Raw genomic sequence first — 27,686 nt, forward strand, 5'->3', positions numbered from 1 at the left:
TTAAATGGGGCTACTGTAAGGTGGGTGAACAACTGGCTGGATAACCATACCCAGAGAGTAGTTATTAATGGTTTTCAATCCTGCTGGAAAAGTATAACTAGTGGGGTTCTGCAGGGGTCTGTTTTAGGACAGGTTCTGTTCAATATCTTCATTAACGATTTAGATATTGACATAGAAAGTACACTTATTAAGTTTGCAGATGATACCAAGCTGGGAGGGGTTGCAACTTCTTTGGAGGATAGGGTCATAATTCAAAAGGATCTGGATAAACTGGAGAAATGGGCTGAGGTAAACAGGATGAAGTTTAATAAGGACAAATGCAAAGTACTCAACTTAGGAAGGAACAATCAGTGTCACACATACAGAATGGGAAAGGACTGCCTAGGAATGAGCACAGCAGAAGGGGATCTAGGGGTTATAGTGGACCACAAGCTAAATATGAGTCAACAGTGTGATGCTGTTGCGAAAAAGGCAAACGTGATTCTAGGATGCATTAACAGGTGTGTTGTGAACAAGATACGAAAAGTCATTCTCCTGCTCTACTCTGCGCTAGTTAGGCCTCAGCTGGAGTATTGTGTCCAGTTCTGGGCACCGCAGTTCAGGAAGGATGTGGAGAAATTGGAGAGGGTCCAGAGGAGAGCAACGAGAATGATCAAAGGTCTAGAGAACATGACCTATGAAGAAAGGCTGAAAGAATTGGGCCTGTTTAGTTTGGAAAAGAGAAGATTGAGGGGGGACATGATAGCAGTTTTCAGGTATCTAAAAGGGTGTCATAAGGCAGAGGGACGGAACTTGTTCTTCCTTGCCTCTGAGGATAGAACAAGAGGCAATGGACTGAAATTGCAGCAGGGGAGGTTCAGGTTGGACATTAGGAAAAAGTTCCTAACTGTCAGGGTGATCAAACACTGGAACGAATTGCCAAGGGAGGTGGTAGAATCTCCATCACTGGAGATATTTAAGAAGAGGTTAGATAGATGGCTTTCAGGGATGGTCTAGAAAGTGGTTGGTTCTGCCATGAGGGCAGGGGGCTGGACTCGATGGCCCCTCGAGGGCCCTTCCAGTCCTACTCTTCTATGATTCTATGAAATTGGAGAAGGTCCAGAGAAGAGTAACAAGAATGATTAAAGGTTTAGAGATCATGAGCAATGAGGGAAGACTGAAAGAACTGGGCTTGTTTAATTTAGAAAAGAGAAGACTAAGAGAGGACATGATAGTGGGTTTCAAGTACTTAAAAGAGCATTAAAAGGAGGAAGGAGAAAATTTGTTCTCCTTGGCCTCTGAGGATAGGACAAGAAGCAATAGCCTTAAACTGCAGCAAGGGAGAGTAGGTTGAACATTAGGAAAAACTTCCTGTCAGGATGGTCAAACAGTGGAATAAATTGCCTAGGGAGCTTACGGAATCTCCATCGCTGGAGATATTTAAGAGCAGGTTAGACAGACAGCTATCAGGGATGATCTCGACAGTGCTTAGTCCTGCTGTGAGGACAGGGAACTGGGCTCAATGACCACTTCAGGGCCCTTCCAGTTCCAGTGATCTATGATTCTATGAATTTAATTCTATTTATCTGAAACCATTTCTTCAGTACTTGTGTATCCTTCTGCCCTGGGGGAAGTTATAATTCTGGCCCCTCTGTTCATAGGCTTGAAGTGATCTTACCCACAAAAGCTCATTACCTACTCAATAAAATTGTTAGTCTTTAAGGTGCTACAGGACTGCTTGTTTTTTAGGACATCAGAGGAGTTTGACTTTCCACTCCTGGGTGTTTTGTGAAGGTTTTGCAGTTTGGAGGAGTGCTGATGATTTTATACCCATTAAGTTTCACTGTAGCTTTTCCCTGTTTGTTACATCTTCAGTTCCAATTATTTCGGCACCTCATTTACTGGGGAAGATAAATACTATTTTTAACACAAACTTTGTGCTTTAATAACGAGCAGTTTACTTTGTTGTGGTAAAAATTCTTGTGTTACAGAAAGTCCGGAATGACCCTCCTGCCATTCCAGTGATAAAATCAGAAGAAGCTGTTCCGCACCTTCACTGCCCATCTCTCGAGCATTTCAGAGAAAATTACATGATTCCAGAAAAGCCTGTCATTCTAGAGGGGATTGCTGACCACTGGTCATGTATGAAGAAATGGAGGTGAGGACAGGAGTTTAGAAACAGCTTCATCCCTTGCCCTGATTAAGCCTGTTTTCTGCATCACTTAGCTCAAGCCCATTATAGTGTAAACTATGAAATGCCATCTTCAGTGATCCCTGCTTGCAGCAGCATCTTACTGCATAATTTCACCTACTTCTGAATTTTTTTCATATAGTACAGTGCTTGGGTATAACAGATTCTGTTCAGAAACTTATATCTGAGTAGATTTTCTTTGCTAATGATAGAAATCAGACATTGGAAAAGACTTGGTCTGTCATCCACTCCATCTTTTTTGGGGGTCACTGCAGGGAATCTCTCTTTGGTACGTTTTTATTCTATACAATGGAGCAGGACATATTGTCAAAGATTCTCATGATTATTTATTTGAATTTGCCACAGTCGCATCTCTTATTTCTGCAAACATTCATATGACCAAGATATTCAAAGTTGCATGCACAAGAATTATTAGAAAGAGATTTTTTTTATTCACAAGCATAAATATTCAAATTGGAAGTGCTTGCAGGTTCAACTTAATAATATTTCATTTACCTGAACATTCAACTAAGCAATGCAATTAAAATTTAAAATATTGTGTAGTGAATATTTGTGGCCAAAAGCATGTGATTATAGAGAAAAATAAACTTACAAAAAGACACTCGAATTTGAGGAAACCTTCACTTGCTTCCCAATATTCCACAAGCTCACATAGCAGATACAAGTCGAACCTCTATCGCCCAGCACCCATAAGAACATAAGAATGGCCATACTGGGTCAGACCAAAGGTCCATCCAGCCCAGTATCCTGTCTGCCAACAGTGGCCAATGCCAGGTGCCCCAGAGAAGAACAGAAGACAACGATCAAGTGATTTATCTCCTGCAATCCATCTCCTGCCCTTGTACTGAAGGCTAGGGCACCATACTTTACCCCTGGCTAATAGCCATTTATGGACCTAACCTGCAAAAATTTATCGAGCTCTTTTTTAAACCCTAATAGAGTCCTGGCCGGTGCCAAACAAGAGAATTTGCCAAACCACCAGAGGTCAGTATTGTAAAGCAGCATTACCAACACTTCCACTGCCTACTAGTCTCTTAGAAGACATGTATAGGTAAATTAGAGCTAAGTAACACCACAGAACACTGAGAGCAAGGATTGGTGTCTATAAATAAAACTTATGGGACCATGGGAAACCTGACCATGCCCATGGTGAGGGAGTATTTGACTAACTAAAACCATGCTAGACTACGGATGTTGCCAGATGAGAGAGTGCTGGACAAGAGAGGTTCAACCTGTACGGTCATTGAATAAATTTTAGTTTATTAGTCACTCTGTACTCTTATAGCCCTTGTTTTCATCTCAAAGATGTATTTAAATAGGAAATGAGAGGGTATTTTAATTGAAAAAAATTGTGGCATTATGATATATAAAAACCATGTTGATTGTTCCTTTGTTGCTTGCATCCTTGGTGTGTCTGGTTGGCTGGTTTTGAGAGGAGAGCCGAGGTCTTCTTGGCATATTAGTGTTGTAAATTGATTACCAGGCTTCAGATGCTGTGTAGATAGGAAAAAATTAATATTCCAAGCAATACAGCTTCCCCTTCTCCTCTGAGGGGTACTCTTTCTGGCAAAATGGTGTCTCATGAGTGTTGTTTACATGGCATCAGGTATATGCCCCCACTGAAATGCTCTGGGTGTTTATATAATCTTAGTAACAGGCAAAGGAAAAAGGCAGCTGCTATGTCATCCTAATGTTCTTGGTTCAAAAAAATCCTCTCAGAAAATGGATTTCCCATCTGGCATCAAAACCAGGGAAAAATAATGAAAATTTACAGCTCAGATTATGAAAATAATGGAATCTCCTTTCTTCCAGTCTGGATTATCTCCACCAAATTGCCGGCTGCCGCACAGTCCCTGTGGAAGTGGGTTCCCAGTATACTGATGAGGAATGGTCTCAGAGACTCATGACTGTCAGTGACTTCATTGATCAGTATATTGTGAACAAGGTCTGTTACTTTCATTGTTTTATGTCAGACAAAGTATGGTATTGAATTGGAAATTCCATCCTAGGTATTAAAGCGGAGAGCTACTTGTGCAATACCTTACAACACAGGTACCACACCGTGGGGCTCACCCCATTGTGACACAAAAAAATGTTCATGAGAGCACAGCTGGGGCCCAAGCTAACCTCATGGGGCACAAGCTGAGACTGCCACCCAGCTCTGGTCCTCCTGGGCCTGGCTGCCAGCCCTGTGCATGGTCAAGATCCTGCCCTGTTTCCAGCTGCATGGGAGCCCAATCTCAATTCCTTACCCATTTCTGCATTTCCACCTCCTGGAGCTTTGACCCTACTCCTGGCTCGGAGGAAGGATGTGGATAGAGGCAAAGGGGTGGCCAGGCACAAGGAAAAAGTTATGGGACCACTGCCTTACATGAGTGTAGAGGCAAACTTGAGACATAATGGACTGGTGACAGAGGGGGGTTTAGCTGGCAGAGGCATGTCCACACAGCCTCTGCAGTGCCAGCACCCCCTTCTGCCGATCTCTTGAGGAGCTATGGTAATGAGCTTTGGGAGTTTGCAATTGGCACGCTATTTGCAGTCCTGAGAAGCTCATTTTGCATAGCTCTGCCAGCATCGGTGCTGGGTGGAGCACTGTGTAGACATAGCCTTAGGAGCTTTTCTAGGCATTGAGCAGGGGACGCAAGACCACCCACTTTTGGGAAGCACATGTTGACCTGTTTGTGCAGTCAAGGAGACTGTCAATGAACAGTCTAGAATTTTGCTTGTCTAGAGCAGAAATCCCAGGCCATAGCAGGGATTTTACAGGCCAGCTGGTTTTGGTTGTTGCAGAGATTCTAGCAGAAGACTCATCCTGTGACAGTTGTTTGTGCTATTTAGAGCATACTTGCTACTCCACTTTCTCATAAGTCTTACATGTGGCTTTCTGAAACTTTGAGGATGCTAGCGTGCCTAGAAAACAAACTCATCCAGTGGCCATATTCATTGACATTACAGGTAATAAGGACGTGGAATTGTAGAGGCCTTAGCTTGTTATTGCATGGATCCCTGCCCCCAAACCCATGAAGCTTCTGTTACAGGTGGAACAAGGACTGTAGAAAACCATTCCCCATTTTCGCTCTTTTCTCCCTCCATTTCTGGAGCAGTCATTCTGTGTCAGATGGTGACTGTATCCCCCCTGACCAGACCAGTGTTTCCTCTAGTTTTTTTCCATCCATTGGCAGAGTAAATTTTGTTATGTGTACCAAGGCATATGTGGATGTGCACCACCAACAGAAACACACGCTGCCTCCTCTGGGCACTTTTCTAGTCAGCTGGACGACATCTGACACTCTCCTGGGCAGCCGCCCAAGCACTCAGCCTAAAAACTGGGCCTGATCCCATGAAGACCATGAGCCTTAGACCAAGCCCTGTAGTCACCAACATTGTTCCTCCAATAGATTATGGTGCTTTGTGAGATCTGATCCAATTTCACTGTAACCTCACAAGGGATATCAAGAAATGGGACATCAAATTAGATACTAAACATTCCTGCACTGTGGCACAAGCAACTGGATCAGAAGCCTTCCAGCTTACAGGACCACATGGCATCAAATCTCCAGCTAAAGGAGCCTTTACAGCAAAAGTGGCCCATTATTATTCAGTTGACTAGCAGCTTGAAGTAAATTATGACAGTAATTGACTTTATTTATAAATAATGTACATAAATGTGTGCTACAAATCACTCTCTTTCTCTCTCCCATACCCCAGAATGGCACTGGATATCTTGCCCAGCACCAACTGTTTGAGCAGGTAAATCTGAAAATGAACGTGTTTCCCCCCCCACCCACCCCCGGTTGCTGTCGAGACGAGGGAATATCTTTTATTGGCTCAGCACTTCTTCGTGATGGCTGCTCTACGTTAGAAGTGCTGTGTCAGCGCAGCTGCACTGCGGCAGCGTGCCTAGTAAAGACATGCTGTCAGCAAGAGAGCTCTCTTGCCACAAGAGGCGATAGCTCTCTGTCCTGTCCACATAGCACTGTTCACACCAGTACTTAGGTAGCTGTAATTTACACCACTCAGGGAGATGGCTCATACAACACCCCCTTGAGTGATATGTTACAAAAAAAAGAGTAAGTGCTAGTGTAAACCATAAGGAGGTAAGACATCTATGAGAAAATATATCTACAGATCTATAGGCAAGCAAGCAGGTTTGCCTGGTAGGCTGTACGCACACACACCCTTCTTTGGATGGGGGGATTTGTAAAATGAATCCCATTAAACAGGTACAGATGTAAATAATCAGGCATTTATTTGTAGGGATGGTTTCAGTGCTATTTTCCACCACTCAGCATGGAGGAAGAATATCATAAAGATGATATTCTGGACCCAGGTATGCTGCTGGGATGCGAACTATATATATAAAAAACACTAATTTTTTTCCACAGTCGTCAAGGTTTGATATACTGGTCTGGGTCTTTGTTTACACCTGTTAGATTTACACTGTGTATATTGTAGAATAATGAAAATAATCCTAATAGCAATTCTCTTGGCTATAACCTGTCCTTTTAATCTACCATCCATGTCATGGATTAAAGACTCCTAACCTTCTTTCATTAGTTGGGGAATAAATTGTTTGGCTTTATCCATGTTGTTTGCAATTTCTATGAGGTGGGTCTCTTTACAAGCTAACAATAACTTTTATTGTGATTCTAGCAGGGGGAACATAGAAAACAAATGTGGAGGTACTTTGGATAGTTAAATCCTAATAGTTTGGATCCAACTGGATAATGATGATGATTTCAAAAGTAGAAATAGGGGAAATTGCTTGGTTCATGATGTGAGGTACTTGAATGGGACTTTGTCCTTTGTGTTTCTTCAGATCCTATTGTACTTTTCATCACTTTCTATCCTATTTTATACCCTATTTCTATATGCTATAGCATATCCCCTTTAATAAATCCTCCACTAAGAAAGGTCTTCACCCAAGCCATGTGGTCCTTTGCACCTATCAGCTTTCCCCCCAGCACATAGTTTATGCTGCAGATCTTAGTCACAGACTGGACATTGTTAGTTAAGAGACACTGTATTCTCCACGATGTTTCAGTATTTCCCGCCTGCACCATATCTTGATCTGTAACTGTAGCCTAGACACATCCTGTTTAGTGTGTTAGTAGTTTTTCAGTGGTGAGAAAATCTAGTCTTTAGTAATGCTTTGTTGCCCTGTCATGTTGCTTGTGTGTTTAGATGTAACTTGTGCAACAGCTCTGCACCTAGGAAATAAAACGGTCAGAAATTTGGACAGGGAACAATCTTAACTAGCACTTGGCTCAGCTGCTCCACAATGAGCAACCATCTTCATTTCACCATCTACTCCTTGTGTGTTTGGATAAATAGAACTGACAGCAGTCTATACGAGTGTCACCTAGTGATCTCCCTAGTGCTACTCTCTCTCTTACAATTTTCTCCTGGCAAAACTAGGGAAGAAAATTGGAATGACTATTGATTTGAAGTAAGCCAGGGATTACTATCTGTTGCTGATCACTTGTCCCTGATCACTGTCACCACTGCAGACAGGTGAATCAGCTTCTGAAACCCCAATAATTGTGGCCTCACTTCTAGGAATTGCTGTCCTCATTCTACCCATCTTCAGAGAGCAAACTTTTCTACTCCACTTGTGCTGTTACTTCTGATCCTTCCTTCCAGCTAGCTAGAGGGGAGGTTCTTGAGTGATTCAAAGATCAGACTGAAGGTGGTGAGGTGGGGTTAGTTGCATAGTTGTTAAGAGCATTCTGCTCCTCTGCTAGGATATCTTCATTACCACAGTGCTGACTCATTCTTGTAATTCTCATTCTCCTGTTTCCCTCTCTCTATTTTGCTTTCCTTCCTCTTGTTATATGTCCACTTGCATTCTGAACTCTGAACACTATCCATACAGTACCCAATAGCATGGAGCCTTGATCTTTAGTGCAGCCTTTGCATGCTATCAAAATGCAAATAACTAGCGAGCAGGTCTCAACCCATGAATAAAGATACTTCTAACAATTATGCAAAAGGAAGGATGGGGAAACAGGGGAAGAAGGAAATAATCAGTAAAAAGTCCTAACTGCTTCCAGGGAAGTGGGAAGAACTGCCTAAAGTGTTCAGAGGGACAGGGTATGAACACCTGTACAGCCCAAGGAAGAGAAGGCTGTGGCAAGTGGGTATTGTGATTAGGAGTAAGGTAGGACTTTTTTTTTAAAAGATGAAATGTTAATTTTATTTGAGTTTCATTAAGATGCAAAAGATTTTAATAAAGAACTTGACTAGCATGCTATTAACATTGTTTTATTAGTGAACTGACTGTTTTCATGAGTGTTTTACTGTGTTTTGAGTTTAACTTAATGAGTTTGTTAGTCTTTAAGATGCTGCTAAAGAAGAAAGATTTTGACTTTACATTACAGTGGTTTGTTGACATTTCCTGCATATTTGCAGTAGCCCTACTCCTCTGCCGACTGTTAAACAATTCACACTATGGTTTATTTAGCAAGTTGAATTACATGGGCTGTCTCCCTTCTCTCCATTGTATTGCTCTAAGTGACATTGTCTAGACCTCAAGATTGGGCCCAAATTTTTGTTCTGGGCATGCCATCTACATGTACTGATGTATGTATTGATTATGTCTCATGAACATCAGCACCTGCACACTCTCATTGTGTACTTCTACATAAGAATCTGAGAGTGGCCACAGTGGGTCAGACCAAAGGTCCATCTAGCCCAGTATCCTGTCTGCCAACAGTGGCCAGTGCCAGGTGGGCCCCAGAGACAAAGAACAGAACAGGCAATCAAGTGATCCATCTCCTGTCACCCAGCCCGACAGACGGATGCTAGGGACATTATCCCTGCCCATCGTGGGTAATATCCACCTAGCCTCCATGAGCATATCCAGTTCTTTTTTAAACTTTGTTATAGTCTCAGCCCTCACAACATCCTCTGGCAAAGGGTTTCACAGGTTAGTTATGCATTGTGTGAAGAAATACTTTCCTTTATTTGTTATAAACCTGCTGCCTATTAATTTCATTGGGTAAAATTTATTTTATTTCTGTTGATGCTGGTTATTGGAAGTAGATCCCAGAACTGAAACAGGATATTTGCATCCCTGATTACTGCAGTTTGGGGGAAGGGGAGGAAGATGACATCACCATTAATGCTTGGTTTGGTCCAGAAGGAACCATCTCACCTCTTCATCAAGATCCACAGCAAAATTTCTTAGTCCAGGTCTGTATTCTGCTTTTCTAACAACTCTTTAACCCAAACATAACTTCTACAGTACAGCTAAAACATGTACAAGTACTAGAGAGGAGGGTAGCTAAAGGCTTGATAAGAGTGGCATGTGTGAATAGTTTATTATGTCTCTGTCGTGCTCACACATTTGCATCTCAGTATCTGATGGGACATTAATAGATTTGTGCTGTCCAAACTCTGCCAGGGAGGGAAGTAGTATTTATTCTCCATTTTACAGGTGAGGAACTGAAGTACATAGAGAAGTGATTTTCCCCCAAGGGAAGACCATGGCAAAGCTGGGAAGAACCCATTTCTGCAGATTCCCCGTACGGAGTATTATCCACAAGGCCTTTTTTCCTCCTCTGTAGGATGCAGAAGGGTTTGGGGTGAAATACTAGCACAAGAGTAAACACCACCACCAGCCCTTCTTATCTTATAAAACAGCCCTTCTTACTTCCATGAAAATTTAGAGTTTAAAGGGTATACTTACCCCAGCCCAATTTGTGCTATTCTCAGAAAAATGAAAGATCATTGCTAGTAGGTTTATTAACATCGATATTGCAGAAGCAGTGAGAGGCTCCAATCAAGTTTGGGACTATATTGTACAAGTGTGGCACAAATACATGAAGAACCATCGCCTGACCAGAGGTTACAATTTGAAGAGTTCAACCGCGAGTTTGTTTACAGGCTGGAGACCTCCGAGCAGTTCATGTCTCCTCTTCAAACTCTAACAGACTCTTGAGTCAGTGTACTAAGACACATTTCACAATCCCATTGCTTTCAGCTGAGCCCTGTAACTGTAGTCCTGGCTATTTGGGCTTATCATTGAGAAGGGGTATTAGCCCTATCCATCTAAATATTTCAATCAGAGAAAGTATTCTTTATCACTTTTCTATAAAAGGCAGCTTAGGCTTTCCATGCAATTAAACAGCTCCCATGTTCCACCCAGAGGTGAATGGCATTTTGATAGTAAGAATTCCCTAATATATGCAGTTTGTGAAGCATACTGGGATCTTTCTGGAGGAGAGGACTTGCATAAGATATTTTTATGGGAGAATCTGGATCTCTTTACCATGCTCCAACCAGCCTTGTGACACTTGTGCCTAGAGGAGATTCTCAGTCAGTGAATGGGGAGTGGTGTATTGTGGGCAGCAGGAAGCCTCTCAACCCCATTTTACTTCGTGTTTCTCTTTTCCCCAGTTGTTCACAAGGCCTGGCTATGGGTGGTTTAGAATGGCACTGCAAATTGGTGGTGCTTTCCAGGCCCAGGGACTTTTCTTTAATCAGCTCCTGATCAGTTGGAATGCCAGGCTCTTCATTGTTTGTGTGACAGATACAGTGAATGAGGAAGACCTGATCCTCACTCGCTTCATCACTTCTGATCCTTTCGGAAGTCCTAAGTCATCATACCAATACCTCTGTCCATGGTAATGTATGGAGGCAACAACAGTCAAGAAGGTGTCAGTGGCCTGAAGAGAGGGTAGCTGTAGGTCGTCCTATACTTTTCACTTTGCCTAAAAAGGGTATTTGTAATGAATCATGCTGTTGAAACTTGAGATCAGAAGGATGCTTACATCACAAGGGCCTTACATTGAACCAAAGACTGTTGGACTGAGCATCACCTTGTAAGATCCATCATGAATTCCAGATCATCTCAAAGAAGTATAAGCTAGCAAAATCAATATGAAAAATTCAATGTCAAGTCCCTTCATGATTCAGGAAAAAAGTCTCCAGCAGATATTTGCCACCATGCCTACAGCAGTTGATGATAATTTTTGGAAGGGTTTAAAGAGTGCCATTCTTTTAATATGTGCTGTCACCTGCCATCAAGGTTGTTTTGAATGGAATGATGCTCAAAATTCATGGCCTGCTCCACCAGCAGTGAGGGAAAGCTCATTGCATAGGACAAAAGCTCATTTTATATTGCAAGAGAAGAGTCATATAAAAGCAACTCAAGGCTGAGGTCCAAAGGCCAAGACAATTCAGCTTTATTCTGATAAACATGATATGAGGAGCTTTTTTCAAGCATTTACAGTCTATGCTCCTTCATCACTCTGAGCCCAAGATGTATAAGTGCCAGACTGAAGGAGTATTGTGAATTACTCCTTTTCTAGAAGGCAGCTGATCATCCAGGAAATAACAGTGCCTATTGTGGGCAGATCTGTGGTTCCCAGATCAGACGCCTGAGTCATCTCAGGCCCTGTATGTAAATCTGTGGTAGAGATTGTCCTTGAATTGAACTGATGATGATGGAGACAATATTCTAACAGAGTCTGGGAAGATTAGTAGCTGAGAAACTTTCATTTAGTCTGCCAGTTAATTTTTAGCATTATCTGCCTGTAAGTCAGAGCAACATGGGTCAGTAGCCTCTCTGATTCTTCTCTTCCACTTAAATGTCACAATGTAGAAAACCAATTTACAGGTGATGGTAAAAACAGAGTTTGCAGAGTATGAGCAAGCTCAATATCAACCTACTCCTATCTGGAAAACTCACATATCTTGAGTATAGTGCTACTCAGCTCATCTGTCTTCCCTTTTTACAAGCATATCCCCAGTATTCTAAACATCTTATCTCAAGAGCGGGCAAACTTTTTGGCTGAAGGGCCACAGATGCATAGGAAAATTGTATGACAGGCCATAAATGTTGGGGTTGGTCATGGGGTTGGAGTGCAGGCTACAGCTGTTTATTTCAGAGAGCTGTAGGTTGGCAGAGCACTGGAGCTAAGGCAGGCTCCCTGCCTGCCCTGGTTCTACATGGCTCCCAGAAGAGGCTGGACTGTCTCTGAATGGTGCCTACAGAGCAGAACCAGTTAGCTCTGTGCACTGCTGCCGTTCCCAGGCACTAACCCCACAACTCCCATTGACTGCAATTTCCTGTTCCCAGGTAATGGGAGCTGTGAGGGGGACATGCCTACACTGAGACCCCTTATGATTTCCCCCCATCCCCACGGCTGCAGGGACATGCCAGACTTTTACAGGAGCAGCATGGGGTTAAGGCAAGAAGGGAGCCTGTCTTAGCCTCTCAGCACAATCACAAATAAGCAGGCCACATTAAAAGCTTTACTGGACTGGAGGCAGACCACAGGCCATAGTTTGCCACCCGTTTTACCTGCTGTATAAAGCCAGATACATTGGTTACAACCCAATCTGATCTGATTTATTCTTCATTATAGAGTACAATAATCCCTCAAAATGCACGTTTTCAAGTTGCACTTAACTCACATTAATGCAAGTTGAGCGCAACTCAAAATCCTGCTCCCTCCCTCCACCCCGCCCATGCTCAGCTCTGGCTCACACCCTCCTCCCTGCATCTGGCTCCAGCTTACCACCCCACAGGGCTGCACAGCCCCAGATCAACTCCACCCACCCCATCCTGCCTGCAGCCATAAACCACCCCAGGCTTAACTCAATGGCCTCCTTCCCACAGCCCCAACCCCCCACCAGGCTGAACCCTCCCCAACTGCCCCCCCAACCCCAGGACTTACTTTTCAAAAGAAGCTCCAGGCACTCCTGCTGCTGCTTTCCCAGCTGCAGAATGTGTGTTCCACCAGGGAAAAAAGCCACCTCCCCACATAACACAAAATTCGAGTTATGTGAAGGTATACATAACTCAAGGGACTACTGTACATTACTTGTTCCTCAGTAGCAAAAATCATGACTTCACCTCTTCTGCCCAGGGTCTGGTAATCTGTTGTATTCTACAGTTAAGTGCTTGTCATGATACAGAAGGACAGAGTATTAGACTGATCACTAACTGAAGTCACACCCTATTTCAGCAGGTAATGTGTAGATTAGTGACAGATGGGATTTATCTCCTTCCACCTGCAGGTCATTGGAAGAAAATATATCCGTCTGTGCTCTCCACAGGAATCAGAAAATCTATATCCATATGAAACCCAAATTCTCCAAAACACCAGCCAGGTAAACAATGGTCTGAAATCTAAAAATTGATAATTTAATTTTAAATAACCAAATCATCCTTGTATCTGAAAACAAATTGTTTTTGATTATAGGTGGATGTGGAGAATCCTGATTTAGTTAAATTCCCCAAGTTTGAACGGGTTACATTTCAAGCTTGTATTCTGACACCAGGACAGGTTCTGTTTATTCCAGTTAAATATTGGCATTATGTACGATCTGTTGATGTCAGCTTCTCAGTCAGTTTCTGGTGGTCATAAGTCATTCAGTGTGAATAAATCTGTTGTGCAATTTAAGGTAATACTAAACTGTAACACTCTGTATTCTTAATTAGTGAAAATTTTCAGACCTTCAACAGAGTAAAGTTTTTCTTAACATGAGAATGTTCTAGTTATCTGCAGCTTAAAGTGCAGAACTGGGTTAAGAAATTCAGTCTTTCAACTTCTCAATGTAGCAAGAAATCTAAACAAAGACTCGAAACAGCTGCAGCAGCCACTGTTTTGTGGATGTTTCCAATATAAATTCCTAATAAAGAGCATCTGTCAAATGATCAGCTGCAGTATACATCTTCAAGGCAAGTCTGTATATGGGTATTATCAAAACAGTGGGCCCGAAATGGTGTGATTGTCGAAGTGGAACCAAGGGACGCATGTGCAATTGTAAGTTTAATAGTTGCATAGTGTAGACTTCCTTTGTGGTGGATAAGTGATACAAACTCTCATAAAATAAAAAGGTTACAAGCCACACAACAGCCCCCTATGCAGTAAAAGCTACTGCTAATAAGAGCTGGATGTGCCAATCACTATGGACTATTTCATTCTGTTATCAAGTTCAGCTGGAGTACTTGTGCTGAGCCCTTTACAGAGAGCTGGACTCTATTCCTTTTACTCCCTCCAGCAACTAATTCATGACCACCCTGCTTGTTGCAGCTGGCAGGGTCTGGAGAGAGAGACTCTCTCTTTCAAGCCATTGTAAGGAAACAGATGAGTCTAAAATTATTTTAAAAAACAGCTGCTGGAGAAATATGTTAATAGAGAAGACATGAGAACTTCAGTGACTTCTTATTTACATAAGAACATAAGAATGGCCATACTGGGTCAGACCAAAGGTCCATCAAGCCCAGCATCCCATCTGCCGACGGTGGCCAATGCCAGGTGCCCCAGAGAAGGAGAACAGAAGACAAGTGATTTATCTCCTGCCATCCATCTCCTGCCCTTGTTATGAAGGCTAGGGCACCATACTTTATCCCTGGCTAATAGCCATTTATGGACCTGACCTGCAAAAATTTATCAAGCTCTTTTTTAAACCCTAATAGAGTCCTAGCCTTCACAGCCTCCTCGGGCAAGGAGTTCCACAGGTTGACTGTGCGCTGTGTGAAGAAAAATTTCCTTTTATTAGTTTTGAACCTACTACCCATCAATTTCATTTGGTGTCCCCTAGTTCTTGTATTATGGGAAAAGGTAAATAATTTTTCTATATTCACTTTCTCCACACCATTCATGATTTTATATACCTCTATCATATCGCCCCTCAATCGCCTTTTTTCCAAACTGAAAAGTCCCAGTCTCTCTAGCCTCTCCCCATATGGGACCCTTTCCAAGCCCCTAATCATCTTAGTCGCCCTTTTCTGAACCTTTTCTAATGCCAATATATCTTTTTTGAGGTGAGGAGACCACATCTGCACGCAGTACTCGAGATGTGGGCGTACCATAGTTTTATATAGGGGAAGTATGATATCTTTTGTCTTATTATCGATCCCTTTTTTAATAATTCCTAACATCCTATTTGCCTTACTAACTGCCGCTGCACACTGCGTGGATGTCTTCAGAGAACTATCCACTATAACTCCAAGATCCCTTTCCTGATCTGTCGTAGCTAAATTTGACCCCATCATGTAGTACGTGTAATTTGGGTTATTTTTTCCAACATGCATTACCTTACACTTACCCACATTAAATTTCATTTGCCATTTTGCTGCCCAATCACTCAGTTTGCTGAGATCTTTTTGTAGTTCTTCACAATCCCTTTTGCTTTTGACTGTCCTGAACAACTTGGTGTCATCTGCAAACTTTGCCACCTCACTGCTTACCTCATTTTCTAGATCATTGATGAACAAGTTGAACAGGATCGGTCCCAGGACTGAGCCCTGGGGAACACCACTAGTTACCCCCCTCCATTGTGAAAATTTACCATTTATTCCAACCCTTTGTTTTCTGTCTTTTAACCAATTCCCGATCCATGAAAGGGCCTTTCCTCCTATCCCATGACCACCTAATTTACATAAAAGCCTTTGGTGTGGGACCGTGTCAAAGGCTTTCTGGAAATCTAGGTATATTATGTCCACTGGGTGCCCCTTGTCCGCATGTTTATTAACCCCTTCAAAGAATTCTAATAGATTAGACAGACATGACTTCCCTCTGCAGAAACCATGCTGACTTTTGCCCAACAATTTGTGCTCTTCTATGTGCCTTGCAATTTTACTCTTTACTAGTGTTTCTACTAATTTACCTGGTACTGATGTTAAACTTATCGGTCTATAATTGCCAGGATCTCCTCTAGAGCCTTTTTTTAAATATTGGTGTTATATTGGCCGTCTTCCAGTCATTTGGTACCAAAGTGGATTTAAAGGATAGGTTACAAACCACTGTTAATAACTCCGCAATTTCACATTTGAGTTCTTTCAGAACCCTTGGGTGAATGCCATCTGGTCCTGGAGACTTGTTACTATTCAGCTTATCAATTAATTCCAAAACCTCCTCTAATGTCACTTCAATCTGAGTGAGTTCCTCAGATTTGTTGCCTAAAAAGGCTGGCTCAGATTTAGGAACCTCTGTAACATCTTCAGCCGTGAAGACTGAAGCAAAGAAATCATTTAATCGCTCCGCAATGGCACTGTCTTCCTTGATCGCTCCTTTTATATCTTTATCATCCAAGGGCCCCACTGCTTTTTTAGCAGGCTTCCTGCTTCTAATGTATTTAAAAAACATTTTACTATTGTTTTTTGAATTTTTGGCTAGCTGTTCCTCAAACTCTTTTTTGGCTTTTCTTACTACATTATGACAGTTAATTTGGGAGTATTTGCTGATCTAAAAGTCCATTTGCACATGGGAAATATGAAATGAAGATTTCATGTTCTTGATTAAAGCTCTGATAAGACTAATTATTGCAAATACACAGTTCTTTCTCTTGCTATTCTGCAAACCCCCCGTGCAGGTGTTTTTTTAAGACAAGGCATCAATGTGAGCTCTGATGCACTAATCCAGTGAAGGAATCAGCATGCAGAGTTTGGAGACTGCTCCTTCATCTGTTGTTCATTCCCAGTAGGCTCTCCTCTCCCCCACAAAACCATTTTCTGGGGTATTAGGTAATAACTGTTACAGCACAACATGAAAGAAATGCACAACCTCCGCATTCTGGGCTGAAAAGACTACCCCACACTGCTGTGCTTGCAGAGCTGTGAGACTTCAGTTGCTTTAAGAGACAAGAAATGAAGGTGCAGCATAAGTGCTAATTTAGCATTATTTATCATAACCAACAATTTACCAGGAAATCCTGGTACTAAAGCGAGGCTCAAACAAGGTTCCTAAATCCTTGTGAAACCCTGAGATATGCTTCTGGTGCCACCTTTTGTCAGATATGCAGTCATTAAGAACAAATACATATGTGAATACTCAGGCTATGTTTAAAAACATCCTCTCTGAAAAGTGCTGAAACTCGGTGAGTATGTGGTATTAAGACTGAACCATGTCAGTAGCACCTTCACTGAATTCAACCAGGATGACTGAAGGGTTGGCAAACCTCACTGATTTTACCTATTTTAAAACGATTATAAAAATCCAAGTCTAAATGTATCTTATTTCTTTTAAAAAGTTCTGTTTTGGGAAGATTTGCACTGAGCTCTCCTGCACCAGTTGCACATTCAAACTTCTGCAGCTGGACCCCTGCACCTGGGCAGGACTGGGCCAATGTAAAGGTCTGCCTGTGGATGAGCTGACAGAACAGATCAAAACTCCTATTCGTACACAGGTGATATCCCCCACACTGCCCACTGGCAATAATGTTAGCTATACACATATACTATGACAGCCTCCACTACAGCTATGCTGGCTGCATTCACAGCACTGGAACTGAACAGGACCTTTGATCAGGGAGGCCAACAACAGAACAGTTTTATTTTCACACTTCTAGCAAGATTTTAGCAAAGGAAGAACATACTGTAAAAAAGAAATTGACCCCCTACTTTCGCAATGATACATTTTGCACTAATGCTGTAGAAAACTGCAGTTGGGCTTATCTACCAGACAGTGGAAAAAAATGGTCACTAACTGAAGCTGGTCTTTCTAATGCCGCCTTGTTCCTGAGCATGATGGTCCTCTCCTTTCTCTAGGGATGCTGGAAGGCAACTGGGAATCGGGCCGATTTATCTCTGTCGTTAGGAAAAGGTGCAATGTTAGTGAGTAAAATACTGGTATGTGTTGTTACCGTGACAATACACTTTCATGAGCTCCAAATTCTCACCAAATGGCTAAATATACATAAATTCCTATTTTCTTGGTACTTCCATTAAAAATGTTCCATTTTGTTAGTCAAATGGAGAAACTGCAGGAAGCTTCTGCTTTTCAACATAACTGATTATTTCTAGCCCCCCCCAGCAGTTAACGTATTGCTCGTAGCAGAGAGGCTGTAGGACTGTGGGAGTAAAGGAACAATCCTGACAGTTACAGGTGCAAAAAAATTACCAAAGAAAGATCCACCTGCTGAAATACTGGAGGATTCCGATAATTAAATTTCAATACACTGTCACCTCATGATGACTACAGTAACTAAATCACCATTAAGTATCTCCGACCACACCCACCTATTACTATATGAGAGTTTTAAAAGGGGTTGCTTGCTACCTGGAATCTCATGTGGCCAAAACTCATTGCAGTGAGGACAGTGTGGTTCAGTCTGGGCTTTAAAATATTTTCCAGCACAAGGTAAGTGCATTCCAATTCCACAGGTTTCACATACTTGACTCTGAAACAAGAAACGTTAGTTAATAGCAATTCTGCTGTCTCAGTTCTGCAACATATATCATCTTTGGAATGAGCCAAAGTAAGAGCTTTAAATCGAGATCAGGTAAGAGGGAATGGCAGCTGAGAAGAGACACGCACCTCCCAGCCATTATCACAGGACAAGATGGAGTGCCTGTTGGGGGTACAATGCCCAGCTCCTCAGTGCAGTTTATGGGTTTATTCTGGAGCTCTTGACACAAGCAGTTCCAGAGTGTCCACCACCAAGAGTGAAGATGGATGTACATGACACACAGGAAACTTGCCATGTGCTGAGCCCAGTGACATAAAATAGCTAAAAAGCATGCACGTGTAAAAATGAAAAAGATTCAGACACACCCAACTCAACTGACAAGGACATGAGCCAGCATGATGGATGCAGATTTCTCACTAGCTGAGATCACTTTCTCCAAGTCTATATAGTATTTTAACAGGGACAGCAAGCACTCATGTCAGCATAGGTATTTTGTGTGCTGTGCACTCCATTACCAGGTTACAACAGCAGTTTATACATTGATCAGATGCACAGAAAAAAAAAATCACATGCATTAACTACCATCCTGCAGGATTGCTTCTCTCAGACACTTACTGAAGCAGCTCAGCACAATTTGTTACCTGGATGGCGAGGCTATGACAGATGTTACATTTCCTCGCCAAGTCTTGGTAGTTGCTGAGGATGTATTGCTCCATCTCCATTATGCAGCGAGTGTGCAAGGTGTACTCCCCATCTCGCTAAGGGAATGACAACACCAACCGTGAGACTGTAATACTGTTTCTTACAATTCACTTGTCCTTCTTCTGACCTCATTCTCTACCTTTTAGCAGTAGCAAAGCTCTACATTTCTTTTCAGCATCTGGCAGAGACCCATCACTGATTAATACAAAGGCAATTTCTTACTCCATTCAAAGCACTGTACTTAATTAGCATAAAACAGGGAAAAGCTCCCTTGTCTTTCATAAATATGCATGCCAGGAAGGGTACAGGTTCCTGCAAGCATTCTGCCATCCCCTATCAGTGGTAACCTGCAGTCCTCTGGGTCTGCACTTGCATATTAAAGAGATTATTCTAAATAAGATGTAGCGTTGCAGATAACATATACCCTTGCAACTGGACTTCTGTTTGACAGCGCTCTAAAATATGTAGCTTAGTAAGAAATATCGTGGGAGAAAATCTGTAACCATTTCTTAACATATGTAACAATGGGGCAGAAAGGCACAAGTAAGGGGCTTCCTGACTCCTGTTGTCTTTCAGTTGCAATTGGATGCTTACCTGCCTTTGTACATTTTTTAATGTCTTCAGTAGCTCCAGGGACACCATGGCAGAGGATGTTGTAGATACTCAAAAGTGAAACACCTCCCAGAGCATAGGGCGAACAAAGCAATCACACCACTTATGCAGATGGTTGCCTCTGCTTGTCAACATAAGGCCTGGGACTGTAAATCCAGCTCTTCTCTAATGAGGCTACATCAGCAGTGGCACAAGTACTACCTTCTTCAGCACTTAAAAGGGAGCTGCAAGTGTTCAGTGTGCCAAGCACAGAGGCTAGGGGAGTGTTTCAGAAGGTTTACAGTTACCCCTTTTAACCTTACAGCACTACATGAAATCCTAGATGTTTAGCTTGAGGAAACCTTCGCTACTAGTGATGGTACATTGGAAGAGTTCTGTCTGAGCCAACTCCTGAGGCAAACTTACAGCACAGCCAGATGCAAAGACTTGTAAACTTAGTACATTTTATATGGAATCATTAAGACAATAAAAATTGGTTCACCAAATACCATTTTTACATTTACTCTTTAAAGCTGCAATTTTAGCTGTCAAAGCAGTAAGAAAGAACAGTCAAAGCTACTAAAGTGCCCACTCTGTCAACAAGACAAAGCAATTACTTCATAGAGCCACTTATCCTGCACCAAATTTTGCAGCACTTGCTCTGCTTCTTTTTTCTTCATTTTCTTTGTTTTAAGTTGGTCAGCCAAGTTTAAAATGTTTGTAGAAGATGCAAAGCCACTTTCTGATAAGATGATCAGATCCATCTGCAGAAAGAAAAATATCAGATAAAACCTACAATTGTCTAGTCGCAGATATGGATTAATTGTAGTGTGGATGCTTTTTCAGCACCAAGCTTAAATATACTGTATAAAATGCTACATTCAATGCAAATATTTCACAAAACTAACATAATTAATGGGCTCTTGGGAGTGTTAACCTGCCGTGGGAAACATAATTCCACAACTCAAACTGCAAGATGGTGGGCATGCAGGAAGCAGTGCTGAAGTCCTTTTAACACACTGCAATGATGCTGAATATGAGATGCATTTTCCACACCAACAGAGGAATCTGTGTCTTGACTTGGCCCAAGATCAGGCTTCCTTGATGAAAAATCTTGGGCCATTAGGAAGGCATCTGTTCTGACTGGATTCATGTGTATAACTGAATTTACTTGGCATTCTTAGGCTAAACTGGTACTGCCAGTTTTCAGAAATTCTATCATCTTTGGTTTAGCTTCAGTGCAAAATCTATGGTGGCAACAAATCTCGAAGCATTAGTGAAAGTAGAACACACACTGTGCTGCAAGTGCATGTATCTGCTCAGTGTAGCTCTAAATCAGTGCCTCAGCAACCTTTGTCACCCCTTGGCACACTTGAGCACACAGTTTCACAGCATACCCAATATATATAACCCAATTCCCCACGCTGCTCTAACTCAGTGCCATCCCCCTCTCCCAGAGCCAGGCACCCCAAGGTCACCTCCTGCTCTAACTCAATGCCCTCCCCAGAGCCAGGTACCCTCAGCCCCTCTTCTAACCCAATCCTCCTCCCCTTCTCCAGAATCCCCCAGCCCACACCCAGAGCCAGGCACCCGCAACCTCCACCCGCTCTAACTTGATGTCAGCCCCTTACTTCTCCCTCCAAGCATTGGGGTATATGCGCAGAGTGGCAGAAGGCACTCCTGGCTTGCAGCTCTGCGACACACTAAGCCCCACGTGGCGGAACACCAATGTGCCATGGCACACAAGTTGCAGGAAACTGCTCTAGATGGCAGCTGGTTGTAACCTCTGCACTGGTTTACATCATTGGCCTGATCAGTGACGCTGCACCTGCCTTCAACCAACAGTGGGAATATTTCTGAAAGTGGTAAGTGTGGATGAGACTTTTGGATAAACTTCACATTGAGGCATGGGAGGATTTTCTTCGAGGCAAGCAACACATTATCCTGGTGGTCTATAAATAACAGATGTATTTCTGGCCAACAGGAGCTGAATGATTTTGTGGGGGATGGAGCAGTGTGTGAAGCCCTTCCCTGCAGGGCTGAGAGCCACATGTAACAGCCAGTGGATTGGGGCTGCTGGCAGGAAGAGAAGCCTGTCTGAGAGTGCTGCTTAGATAAATGCCTCCCCACCAGGGTCTGTGTCTGGCACCCCAACCCTTTCCCTCTGCAACTCCCTCCAGACCCTGCACCTTCTCATTTTCTGCACTCCTACCCAGGGCAAAATCCCATCCTACACCCATACCCCCTCCCAGACCTGGCATCCCAATCCTCTGCCCCAGGTCACAACTCCCTCCTTCATCTAAACTCCCTCTCAGACTCTACATCCCCTCCTGTGCCCCAATCCACTACCCCAAGCTCTCTTCTGCACCCAACTTTCATTCAGACCCTACACCCACTGTATAGAAAAGTGTAGCTCTCGACCACTTAATAAAATTGTGGGGTGCCTCCCACCACCAAAAATTATTGCCATATCAACCTAATGGATGAATCTGGAGTTTGAAAACTGTTCAGGAACTGTTAATTACAATCACTGCATATGATTTGTTGGCTGAACCAGCAATATACCATTCACTCCATAGTAGCCTTCTAATCCAAGTGCTAGGTTATTGATGTAAAAATCTACTGTAAGTTAAAGGGGTTGTAAAACCTGTTCCTGGACAGGACTGCTCAGTCATTGCTGGGAATTCTGGGACAGTGCTTCTGCAGTAAGATGATTATTAAACTAAAAAGAGGCCTGCCAAGTCTTGCTCTGGAAAGCTCTTTCTTATTATTGATTTCAATTTAACATTAATTTATCACCAAGAGAGAATAGATTTATGCCCCATTTCTATTTTTTTCAATTGATCTGTGGTACAATTAACAATTATAAACTAAAGTAATCTGATAGTTTATTCTTCAAGCAGATTTCACAGACTGTTCCTTTTATTTTAAAGAAGAAATCCATTCTCCCCACAGTGTAATTTACTCAGTAATGAGCAGACATACTTACAGTTTTTCTGAACAGCTCTAACTCATTTTCTGCATAGTCAGATGCCATCTTAGTTATTTCAGTTTCTGCCAGATTCACCTATAAAATAACATAATTATTGAACTCAACCTACCTTTCCACTGCCAGCAAGGATAAAGCATGCATTATTTTAAAATAACAAGGTCACTTGTTGCAACAGCATGAAGGAGAGCATTCTTTCCTGAGGACAAAATTGTCTATTAACAAAAACCACTTTAATTCTGCTCTTATAGCACCTCCTATGTTCCAGCCATGGGTTGCTCCTGAGCAAGCAATTAACATAGGCTATATCTACATTACAGCAGTCCTTCAAAAGTTCTTTCAGATCTTGACCAAAAAATGTCTTTCAAAAAATCACAACCACACACAAAAAGTGGGTCAAAAAATTGATCTGCACTTTCAATACAGAGCAGCCACACCCCAGCCACTCTTTCAAAAGAACGAGCCAGGAAACACTGCGGATCAAAAAATCCAGCACAATGGAGGACTGCTCTTTCAAAAAAAGGCCCCCTGGGCATCTACATGCATTTTTTTCCTCAATCTTTCGGAAAAAGGCACTCTTCCTCATCTGGGAGTGGAAGAGGGCTGCTAGAAAAAAATGCCACATTCTTCCAATTTAATGCTGAAAGAACGCATTTTTGCATGTAAACGCTCTGTGGGAATCTTTTGAAAGAGCCCCAGCTTTTTCAAAAAAACTTGCTAGTGTAGCTGTAGCCATAGTGTGCAAATGGAGACTAATACCAGACTGAATTTTAACCTATATTAAGCCAGTACTTCAGATAAATGTTCAGATTATGAAGCGAGTTGAGATGAAAGGTCATACAATAGAGCACCACTCAAAAAATTCTGGTTAATATGCAACACTACTTCGTTATGAAAAACTGCAATACTTTGTATTGCTTTTGCACCTTCCACCATAATGTATTGGCAGCCCTATAAAACAGACACAGAAAGTAACGCATTGGTCAGGGTTGCAAAGAACACGATTCCCACATCTGTCAAATTCCCAGACACGCACATGCACACACTGACATTTACAATCTAGAAATTCCAGAGAAACTATTTGTAAATCATTTCCAGCAAACCTTTTCTACTGGACGATTTTTTGTCTAGCAGGTGCAAAAATCCCATGGTGGGGAGCTCTGAGAACTTTCCAGATGAAGATATATAGAGAGGGGAAAAAATATCACTGCTTTAAAAAAAAATCTTATTGCAGTACCACTTCTTAATATTTATGCTAAATAAATCAGACACTACTATAGTTCTTGCTGCCATATTCCATTCCCTTGTATCTATCAAGTTAACAGTTTATCCTCACACTTCCCTGTTCTACATGTAGCTTCTATAGCAGCTGTCAGCATAAAACTATAAGAGCCCAGCCAAAACAAGACAGCATAAATGTGAGAACCATGCTGACAGGCACATCTTCATTTGTAAGATCCTATACATTTGCTCTAAATAGCATTCCTATTAAAATCCTTTGTTTTAGCACTGCTACTGATACCTCAAACTCAAGGATGACATTTGGAGCATAGAGAGAAGTAGTATTTGTAGGTGTTAAGCACTGGCAAAAATACTGCCCCCCATCCAAACAAGCTGCCAGCCTAAAAGTATTAGGAGAATGTTTAATTTTCATTGATATGCTATGCATGAAAGTTAATTTTATGTTAAGTATAGAGATGACTCTCCCACTGCTGCATTTTTGAAATACAACAATGGTTACAAGTATCAGAGAGGTAGCCGTATTAGTCTGTAGCTTCAAGAACAACAAGAAGTCTTGTGGCACCGTGTAGACTAACAGATATTTTGGAGCATAAGCTTTTGTGGGCAAAGACCCGCTTCATCAGATGCATGAGTGGGGGAGGTGGTTTCAGAGGGGTATTTAAAGAGTGGGGTCCCAGTAAGAGGGAGGGCCAGAACTGACAAGGTCTATTCAGCAAGGTGGAAATGGTCCAGTATCAACAGTACTTATCAAAAAAGTACTTATCAATGGTTAGTAACAGAGAGGAAGCCGTGCTAGTCTATACACTATCAAAACAAAAAAGCAGTCAAGTAACACTTCAAAGACTAGCAAAATAGTTTATTAGGTGAGCTTTCATGGGACAGACCCACTTCTTCAGATCAACAATGGTTATCAATGGTTAGTGTTACTAGTAGTTACAAATTAAATCCACAAGGTGGCAGCATATCACACACTTACCAATGCATAATATGTTCTCCCATCATCTTCAGACATTCCTTTCCGGATCTGCATAAACAAAGGCTGCAGATGGATGTTAAGAACATTGATGAAGTCGTCCAATTTATCATGAGCATAGTAGACTGGAAATTTAAAAGAATCTGGTTACCAAGTCACACAGCCAGTCTCATACTTTACGGATTAAAAAGCCAGCCCTAGGTAACAGAGCTTGTGACTCCCAGGCAGAGATTTGAACTTGTGTTTTACATTTAGCTGGCATGTACTCCTCCAGTGTTCCTTTCATACCACTACTGATTACAAAGCAACACCAGCTTTCAGAAGAGTCCAGCTCTTGGGACTTAAAGTTATGCTAAAGGACATATTTGTTGCTCAGCTGTTTGAGACCCACAGCATTATCCATTCCAGCTGGTCAACTTGACTAAGAAGTTACCATGTAGGCTAAACTCTTGTGTATAATGAACAAATATATCTGATCTCTTCTGCTTCGTTTTTCACAATCTAGCAATAGCTTTGCTACCTCTGCATACCATGAATGAAATGATAATAAATTATGACTTCAGAAACCTTCCATTGTAGCATGAGGTGCCATGTCCTATAAGCAAGAAATTTTGCAACAGAAATGATATTACTAACTTCACTGTGTCATGGAAAAAAAGTAGATGAACCAGTCCTGGACACAGGCACAGCACCAGGTCCAAGCAAAAATTCTGTCAAAACCTCCATTAACTTCAGTGGGAGCAGGCCTTCATCCTAAATATTTATAGGCAGAATCATATATTTCACAACTTGTTTAACTACTAAAGTTACTTCCTGCCAGATATAAACAGTATTATCATTACAAGAATATTACACAGTCTCCATTATAAGAGATATCTGTACTACAGGATAACCTAAAGGCCTCAGCTAGATCTTTAGACCAGTGTTTCTCAATGTATTTTATAAAGTACCACTTTTTAAAAAAAATTACAAGTACCTCCAGTACCCACAATTTTCAGACATGCAACATTTTTTTTCTATTATTGCAACACATTTGTTTAAACAACTTAACCATAACTGCTTGTTTGGAAGAAATTGACTACAGGCAATAAACTTGCCATTGTACTTATGATTATGCAAAGAGGATAAATAAAAAAAAACTAGATGAACATAAAATAAGTCCAATTTTTATTCACTGTGTGACACACCACAGCCGACATCAGGTTATAGTAGCCTAGTGGAGGGCACATATGTGGTCAGTTGAGTCTGTGCTTTTATGTTCCCCAGAAACTAAGGCCCAGCAAGGATCAGCCTGCTGAGTGGGAAACCGAGGAAGTGGGTGAGTGTAACCCACCCACAACTAAAAGATCCCCCTTGAGATGGGGGAGCCATTAAAACAACACAGTCCCAAGTGAATACAGGGGACAACTAAAGAGAAAAACAGGAATGGTATGGCGGTCAAAGTGCTAAAATAAGGGAGCCGGAGGGGGGTACCAAACAGAGAGCCCCAGACAGCGCCCACTGCTCCCTGAAGGTGGCAAGGGAGCCAGTGGATGCTGCCCAGAGTAACTCGGCTGGATTCATGACCGTATGGAGGAAGGGAAGTAGGCCCCACAGTCACAGTCCCCCCCCGCCTCGGCCAGCCTCCTCTCTCTCTCGTCTTATAGGCTACGTCTACACGTGCCCCAAACTTCGAAATGGCCATGCAAATGGCCATTTCGAAGTTTACTAATGAAGCGCTGAAATGCATATTCAGCGCTTCATTAGCATGCGGGCGGCAGCGGCGCTTCGAAATTGACGCGCCTTGCCGCCGCGCGACGCGGCGCGTCCAGACAGGGCTCCTTTTCGAAAAGACGCCACCTTCTTTGAAGTCCCCTTATTCCCATGAATTCCCATTTCATGGGAATAAGGGGACTTCGAAGTAGGCGGGGCCCTTTCGAAAAGGAGCCCCGTCTGGACGCGCCACGCGGCGGCAAGGCGCGTCAATTTCGAAGCGCCGCTGCCGCCCGCATGCTAATGAAGCGCTGAATATGCATTTCAGCGCTTCATTAGTAAACTTCGAAATGGCCATTTGCATGGCCATTTCGAAGTTTGGGGCACGTGTAGACACGGCCATAGATGGCCACCTTGGCCATGGCCAGGAGGAGGCTGACAAGGAAGTTCAGCAACCTTGTGGAGCCACGGATAGGGTGTGCCAGGATGAGGTGGCTCAGCCTGCAGCACCTGGTCAATCCAAAATCTGGGGCTAATTAAGCATCTTCAGTCAATCAAGGTCTGTGGAGCTCTTGAAAAGGCTTCCCCTCAGCTAAAGATGGAGAAGAAGAAAGGGGGTGGACGATGAAGGAGAAATGGTCTGTGAAGGAGAGCCTGCAAGAGGGAAGGCTTGCTGGTGCTCCAGGAAGAGGTACTGGAAAGAGAGCATAGGGGACTGGGCTAGGGAGGAAGCTGTTGTCTTTCTGGCTGAGGGAGACAGCCCCTGCAGCAGCAGCAGCCGCTGCTCAGGGTCCCTGGACTGGAACCCGGATCGAGCGGGAGGGGACTGGGTTCCCCTGAGACCACCCCACACTCCTCAGGACAGCTCAGAAGGAGCAGGGGGAGCCCCAGTACCCATGTGGGGACTCGCCCATTTATGACTGTGCCTATGATCAGTATGGCTCAGTAGACTGTGGCCCACCCTGGAGGGATCAAAAGGGGACACAGCAAGCCTCTGAGGCATTACCTTAAAGGCCACAAAGCACATGACACACACAGAATTGCTTGGGACTTTGTCACAATACACACACACAACTGTTATGCAAACAATGAACAGTGATCAGTGAAATTACAAGAAAAACATAATTAATGTAATGCAAAATACGAGTTTGTTTGGATTA

The 27,686-nt window shown here is 42.6% G+C and overlaps 2 protein-coding genes across 5 annotated transcripts in view; one reads left to right on the top strand and one right to left on the bottom strand.

The window, feature by feature from the left end:
• Positions 1 to 14,774, top strand: part of KDM8 (lysine demethylase 8) — a 29,844-nt gene extending 15,070 nt beyond the window's left edge. The window contains exons 3-8 of one of the 3 annotated variants that reach the window (XM_075010969.1): positions 1,971 to 2,137; positions 4,004 to 4,136; positions 5,900 to 5,941; positions 9,236 to 9,385; positions 13,220 to 13,312; positions 13,405 to 14,774. In XM_075010969.1, the coding sequence (XP_074867070.1) occupies positions 1,971 to 2,137; positions 4,004 to 4,136; positions 5,900 to 5,941; positions 9,236 to 9,385; positions 13,220 to 13,312; positions 13,405 to 13,569 (750 nt within the window). In that variant the 3' untranslated portion in view covers positions 13,570 to 14,774. Of the gene's footprint in view, positions 1 to 1,970; positions 2,138 to 4,003; positions 4,137 to 5,899; positions 5,942 to 9,235; positions 9,386 to 9,629; positions 13,182 to 13,219; positions 13,313 to 13,404 lie in introns of those variants that run through there. The other 2 variants (XM_075010970.1, XM_075010971.1) reach the window with 2 other exon arrangements.
• NSMCE1 (NSE1 component of SMC5/6 complex) overlaps positions 2,315 to 27,686 on the bottom strand; it is a 54,934-nt gene continuing 29,562 nt past the window's right edge. The window contains exons 3-9 of one of the 2 annotated variants that reach the window (XM_075010973.1): positions 24,838 to 24,959; positions 22,620 to 22,697; positions 20,248 to 20,394; positions 18,979 to 19,095; positions 18,208 to 18,328; positions 17,636 to 17,735; positions 2,315 to 3,684 (exon numbers count right to left, since the gene is read on the bottom strand). In XM_075010973.1, coding sequence (XP_074867074.1) covers positions 17,650 to 17,735; positions 18,208 to 18,328; positions 18,979 to 19,095; positions 20,248 to 20,394; positions 22,620 to 22,697; positions 24,838 to 24,959 — 671 coding nt within the window. In that variant the 3' untranslated portion in view covers positions 2,315 to 3,684; positions 17,636 to 17,649. Of the gene's footprint in view, positions 3,685 to 15,331; positions 17,736 to 18,207; positions 18,329 to 18,978; positions 19,096 to 20,247; positions 20,395 to 22,619; positions 22,698 to 24,837; positions 24,960 to 27,686 lie in introns of those variants that run through there. The other variant, XM_075010972.1, reaches the window with a different exon arrangement.

The sequence above is a fragment of the Carettochelys insculpta genome, chromosome 16, assembly GCF_033958435.1.
Source record: "Carettochelys insculpta isolate YL-2023 chromosome 16, ASM3395843v1, whole genome shotgun sequence".
Classification (NCBI taxonomy): Eukaryota; Metazoa; Chordata; order Testudines; family Carettochelyidae; genus Carettochelys; species Carettochelys insculpta.